We start from the raw sequence: 6,920 nt of genomic DNA, 5'->3' as shown, positions 1-6,920 counted from the left end.
AAAAAAAAAAAAAAAAAAATTTCTGGCCCAGGGCAATGGCTCATGGCTGTAATCCCAGCACTTTGGGAGGCCAAGGCTGGTGGGAGGATTGCTTAAGCTCAGGAATTCAAGACTAGCTTGGATCATAGCAAGACCCTGTCCCTAATTAAAAAGATACATCATGGCCAGGCGCGGTGGCTCACGCCTGTTAATCCCAGCACTTTTGGAGGCCAAGGTGGGTGGATCACCTGAGATTGGGAGTTTGAGACCAGCCTTGCCAACATGCAGAAACCCCTGTAATCCCAGCTACTAGAGAGGCTGAGGCAGGAGAATCCCTTGAATCCAGGAAGGCGGAGGTTGCAGTGAGCCGAGATGGCGCCATTGTACTCCAATCTAGCCTGAGCAACAAGAGTGAAACTCCGTTTCAAAAAAAAAAAAAAGATGCTTTTCTTTTTTTTTTGAGACAGAGTCTCGCTCTGTCGCCCAAGCTGGAGTGCAGTGGCGCCATCTCGGCTCACTGCAAGCTCCGCTGCCGGGGTTCACACCATTCTCCTGCCTCAGCCTCGGGAGTAGCTGGGACAACAGGCGCCCCCCACCACGCCCGGCTAATTTTTTTTTTTTTGTATTTTTAGCAGAGATGGCGTTTCACTGTGTTAGCCAGGATGGTCTCGATCTCTTGACCTCGTGATCCACCCACCTCGGCCTCCCAAAGTGCTGGGATTACAGGAAGATCATTAAAAAGGAAAAAATTTGTTTCCTTATTTTTGATAGCACACATTTTTTTTTCTTCTGAGATGGAGTCTCACTCTGACACCAAGACTGGAATGCAGTGGCGCAATCTCAGCTCACTGCAGCCTGTGCCTCCCGGGTTCAAGCGATTCTCATGCCTCGTCTCCTGTGTAGCTGAGACTACAGGCGTGCACCATTATGCCCGCATAATTTTTGTATTTTAAGTAGAGATGGGGTTTCACCATGTTGGCCAGCATGATCTTGAACTGCTGACCTCAAGTGATCCACCCGTCTTCGCCTCCCAAAGTGCTTAGGATTACAGGCATAAGCCACTTCGTGCCTGGCCAATAGCACATACTTTTTAAAAATACCTGCCAAGAAAGGATGTCCTGAGTCCTCACGTGACTGAAAATGTATTTATTCTGCCTCTAAACTTGACTGTTTGGATGCAACTGACAATCATTTTTTTAAAATTTTTTTTATTTTTTTTGAGACGGAGTCTCGCTCTGCCGCCCAGGCTGGAGTGCAGTGGCCGGATCTCAGCTCACTGCAAGATCCGCCTCCCGGGTTCATGCCATTCTCCTGCCTCAGCCTCCCGAGTAGTTGGGACTACAGGCGCCCGCCACCGCGCCCGGCTAGTTTTTTGTATTTTTTAGTAGAGACGGGGTTTCACTGTGTTAGCCAGGATGGTCTCGATCTCCTGACCTCTTGATCCGCCCGTCTCGGCCTCCCAAAGTGCTGGGATTACAGGCTTGAGCCACCGCGCCCGGCCAATCATTTTTTCTTAAACTTTTAGATGTATTCTTCCATAATCTTCTAGCACTAAATGTCATAGCAGAAAAATCTGACACCAATCTAATTCTTGTTTCATAGACTGTCTGTTTTATCTAAGAGTTTCTTTTATTCTTAGCGTTTGGAAATTTTATAGTGATGTATGTAGGGGTGAGTCTTTTTCCATTTGTCCACCTGGTTTATAAGGTTTATCAACTGTCCCCCTTGCTCCCCCCTACCCCTCATAGAGTGCAAGGGCCTTAATTTATTCACTGCTAAATTCCCTGTATCTGGTACACACACATCAGGTTCTCAAAAGTCATTTGCTGAGTGAAGGAATTTATTCTGCTAGAATTTAAAGTCCTGTGACTATCATCAGCTCAGCAAATTTTTCTTTCATTCTTGTCTTTTTTTTTGAGACAGGGTCTCACTCTGTCACTCAGGCTGGAGAGCAGTGGTGTAATTACAGCTCACGGCAGCCTTGAACTCCTGGGCACAGTGATCTTCCTGTCACAGTCTCCTCGAGTAGCTAGGACAATGGGTATATGCCACTATGCCCGGTTAATTTTTAAAATTTTTGTAGAGACACAATCTCACTGTGTTGACAAAGCTGGGAATTCCACCCCCCCACCCCCTACCGTGAGAGTCTCATCGTCACCCAGGCTGGAGTGCAGTGGTATGATCTTGGCTCACTGCAACCTCCGCCTCCCAAGTTCAAGTGATTCTTGTGTCTCAGCCTCCCAAGCAGCTGAGATTACATGCGTGTGTCACCACACCTGGCTAATTTTCGTATTTTTAGTAAGAGACGGGGTGTCTCCGTGTTGGCCAGGCTGGTCTTGAACTCCTGATCTCAGATGATCTGCCTGCCTTGGCCTCCCAAAGTGTTGGGATTACAGGTGTGAGCCACTGCGCCTGGCCACTTTGTGAATTTTAAAAAAAGACTTTAAGCAGATCAACGACAAATCCAGCAATTTCCCAATATTTTGTCTGTCCACTTCTCCTTGCCAGTAGATTATAACCCTGGAGTCTTGATTTTTTTTTTTTTTAAAGATATTTAAGGTTAAATTACCATAAACTGCACTGGTTGAATCTTGAGACAGAGTAGTATAAAGAGAGTGAAGAGCTGAATTAATTCAGAACACTGAACCCATTTGCTCACCTGCTAGCTTTGAATCCTTTCAATTTCTGTACAAAGAATGATTCAAGAACTTCTGCACACTGGTAAAACGGGGAGTCACTTGGATTGTAGTAACGACAGTTATCAAAAATTTTGGTCATATCTGCCACAAATTCCGTCAGCTTTTCATAATACCGTCTTTGTACTCTTTCTTCCATGGTGGCAAGGTCTTAAAAACACAAAATGTAAAACATTTTCAGAGCTTTAAGGTTATTCCAATGTGAATATCCTCTGAAGTTCTAACAAATATATATGTTTACTTTGCAAGCAGTCCTGGAACCAGGCTGGTTCACCCTGGAGGTTATTTTGCAATTCATGAAGAACAAAAGAGTACTTTTCCAATTTTGTTTCTGACTGAGGTTCTAATATATAAATCCTGGCTGCTGTTAAGAAGGTTCTTTTACTTTCAGTTAACTGCATAGAATAGTCCTTCATTCAAATGGTTTGAGATCAATGAAACACACCAACATGATCTATACATATCTAAGTATAACACATTTCCACATGCAAACAATTTAGTATATGTACAAAGAAAAGGTGGGAATCCAGAACTAAGAACAAAGTCTCTGTACTAGTGGCTTTATGATCCTTGCATTAGACTTTAATAACATCATATTGCTTTTTTATTCATTTTTATTGTTATCTTATATTTGTGACAAAGTGATACTGTCTTACCATTCATGACTGCAATGATAAGTGTCCACTTAAATGTAAGGGAAAAATATTAGCTGATACGAATATTAGTATGTAATAGTAGAGGCAATATGTAGAAAGGAGAAAATCATTATGGTGATAGATGGGTGTAATATTGTGAAATATATATTTGGTCTTTGTTCCGATTTCTTGACACTTAGCTCCTAACACGGTTGGAATCTCCAGAGTGATAAGTTTCTTTTATATGTTAATGACTGGTGGCTGGAATTCCCTAGATAGCTTCGGAATGGGGGATGGTCACCGGAAGGACCTAGTCAGGATTAGAGGGTTGGGACTTTCAGTCCCATCCCCCAACCTCCGGAAGGGAAGAGGGGCTAAAGGTTAAACTGATCACCAACGGCCAAGGGTGTAATCACTCATGCCTACGTAATGAAGCTTCCCTAAAAACCCAAAAGGACTGGGTTCAGAGAGCTTCCTGATACAGCTGAACGTGTGGACGTGACTGGCAGGTGGTGTGCCCAGAGAGGGAATGAACGCCCCTCCCCACAGCGTTGCCCTGTGCATCCTCTCCACCTGGTGTTCATCGGAATCCTTTGCAGTGTCCTTAATAAACCGGTAAGCCTAAGTAGGTGTTTCCCTGAGTTCTGTGAGCTGCTCCTGCAAATTACTGAATCTTAGGAGAAGCTTGTGGGAACCCTGATTTATAGCCAGACGGTCAGACATGCAAGTAAAACAACCTGGGGGTGGCAATTAGCATCTGAAGAGGGGGTAATCTTGGGGACTGAGCCCCCAGCCTGTGGAATCTGACCCTATCTTCAGGTAGTTAGTGTCAGAATTGAATTGAATTAGAAGACACCCAGTTAGGGTCTGAAGCAGACGACTGGATTGGTTGTTCATGGGGAGAAATCCCCACCCACTTCTTGGCGACCAGAGGTCAGCAAACAGAATTCTCCCACGTTGATTGTAGTGAGAGCACACAGGAAAACAAATTTGTTTTTTTTTTTGCTGTAGAGCAGGCAACTGCTTTGGAATGTACTGACTGAAATAAATCTACCTGAAACAACATTGATCCTAGGAGAACGTTGTGCTTGAAATAAAATTCTGTATACAATTTGACATAAATATCTGAGAGAGTGAAAGGCCAGTAATCTCCAATCTATCTAGGGTGCACAGACAACACATTCCAAACTAAAGCTTCGTGAATATTTTTGAATTTGAAAGTGACTTGAAAGTTCATCCAATAAGTAAAAGTACTAGAATACCTAAGAAACAGCTGAAAAGTAAAAGTAATGGGAGAGAATCTTATCTGTCAGCCATTAAAAACTATTCTAAAGCTGTGATAACGCAAAGTGTGGCAGCACGCAGAACAACACAAACACTAACAGAGACAAGTTCAAACCACGACCAGATTTAACTGTATCTAGTGTAAGAATTTCACATATGTTAAGGATGTCCCTTCAGGTCAGTAGGGAAAGGAGTTCATTCATAAATGAGGTTGCGGCTGGCGTGGCTCACGTCTGTAATCCCAGCACTTTGGAGGCCGAGGTGGGCGTATCACCTGAGGTCAGGAGTTCTGAGACCACCCTGGCCAACACAGAGAAACCCCATCTCTACTGAAAATACAAAAATAAGCTGGGCATGGTGGCACATGCCTTTAATCCCAGCTACTAGGGAGGCTGAGGGGAGAATCCCTTGAACCCAGGAAGTGGAGGCTGCAGTGAGCCAAGATCGTACCACTGCACTCACCACTGCCTGGGCGACAGAGCGAGACAACGTCTCAAAAAACAAAAGCAAAAACAAAAAAAAGAGTTTGAGGCAACTGCCTACATATCTGAAAAAAAAAAAAAAAATTCTATCTCATTATATGCCAGAAAATTCTGGGTTTATTAAAATCCAAGGGCAAAAATTAAAACCATAAAAAGTACTAGGAGACAAAACACTGTCAATGTAGTAACTGAGCTGCATATACAAAAATGATTAAAATGGCAAACTTCGTTATATATATTTTAGTACACACACACACACACACACACCTCTTTGAAAGCTCCAGTTTATGTAGTTTTAAAAAAAATGTGTAAATGTGAAGAACTGTGAAAATACACATAGCTTGATTCCAAGCAAGACTTGGCACATCAATGCTGTAGGTTCATGTAAGGTGTACAGGAAAGAGCGAACACATCACACTAGGACATTCTTGGTTCATACTTATATTATGTGCTGGTTACTACTGCTTGACTAATTTTCGTTTTAATAAAGTATGTGAATAACGCTTGGACACCGAATGGCTCCAAGTTAATTAGGTATCCCTTAAATTTAGTCCTAGAACACATAGGTGAGTATATATCATGGAGGAGGAAAAAGACTCCAAGCATGATGCCTATTTATGATTAATAGATATGACTCCAAAAAATGTTAAAAACTACCATATGCCAAAAAAATCATAAAACTTTTACTTCTTTTTAGTATACAAATAGCCCTTAAATAGCCAGACGTGGTGGCTCATGTCTATAATCCCAGCACTTTGGGAGGCAGAGGCGGGCGGATTACCTGAGGTCAAGAGTTCGAGACCAGCCTGGTCAACCAACATGGTGAAACCCCATCTCTACTAAAAATACAGAAATTAGCTGGGTGTGGTGGCAGGCGCCTGTAATGCCAGCTACTCAGGAGGCTGAGGTGGAAGAATCAGTTGAACCCGGGTGCTGGAGGTTGCAGTGATTCAAAATCATGACACTGTGCTCCAGCCTGGGCAACAGAGTGAGACTCCTTCTCAAAAAATGAAAATATAAAATAAAAGCCCTTAAATAATACTGATAACAATATAAATATCTCGAGAGAAAAATAGAAGAAATATGTAAATAGGATACTCTTACATAAAAACACTTTCTTTGACAAATTAGCAGAAATTAAAAATGATAACACTGGCCTATTAACAGAGGTTACCTGTAGGGGACAATATGGGAGTAGTGGTAAATATTACATTTTACATCTCTGTAACATCTGCATTTGTACACTATAAAACACACTACTTTTGAAATAAATATTTTCAAAGACAAAAAATATGCCACTCAAGAGTGATAATACTCAGTGTTTTTCAAGAGTGCAGACAGAATGTTATAGATATACACAATTAGTGGAAGCTGGTTCAATTTGCTAACGTGTAATTTTTATCTTTCTTCTTTTTCTTTTTTTTTGAGATGGAGTCTCGATCTATCACCCAGGCTGAAGTGCAGTGGCACGATCTCGGCTCACTGCAACCTCCACCTCTTGGAATCAAGCAATTCTCCTGACTCAGCTTCCTGAGTAGCTGGGATTACAGGCACGCACCACCATGCCCAACTAATTTTGGTATTTTTAGTAGAGACAGGGTTTTGCCATGTTGGCCAAGCTGGTCTTGAACTCTTGACCTTGTAATCTGCCCGCCTCAGCCTCCCAAAGGGCTGGGATTACAGGCATGAGCCACCGTGCCCGGCCCTAAAGTGTAATTTAAAAATAATTCTTTTTTTGTGTGTGTGTGACAGGGTCTCACTCTGTTGCGCAGGCTGAAGTGTGGAGGTGTCACAGTGATGAGCCACCCTTGCCTGGCCATTGTTTTTTTTTTTTTTTTTTTTTT

General features: G+C 42.5%; 1 protein-coding gene across 1 annotated transcript in view; it reads right to left on the bottom strand.

Moving 5' to 3' along the window:
- BPTF (bromodomain PHD finger transcription factor) overlaps positions 1-6,920 on the bottom strand; it is a gene marked incomplete at its 5' end in the record, with an annotated part of 157,205 nt that overhangs the window by 9,070 nt on the left and 141,215 nt on the right. The window contains one exon of the mRNA XM_012001071.1: positions 2,639-2,825. Within this exon, the coding sequence (XP_011856461.1) occupies positions 2,639-2,825 (187 nt within the window). The remainder of the gene's footprint in view (positions 1-2,638; positions 2,826-6,920) is intronic.

Source organism: Mandrillus leucophaeus, unplaced genomic scaffold (assembly GCF_000951045.1).
Source record: "Mandrillus leucophaeus isolate KB7577 unplaced genomic scaffold, Mleu.le_1.0 Scaffold1, whole genome shotgun sequence".
Classification (NCBI taxonomy): domain Eukaryota; kingdom Metazoa; phylum Chordata; class Mammalia; order Primates; family Cercopithecidae; genus Mandrillus; species Mandrillus leucophaeus.
This window is presented reverse-complemented; position numbering and strand designations above follow the sequence as displayed.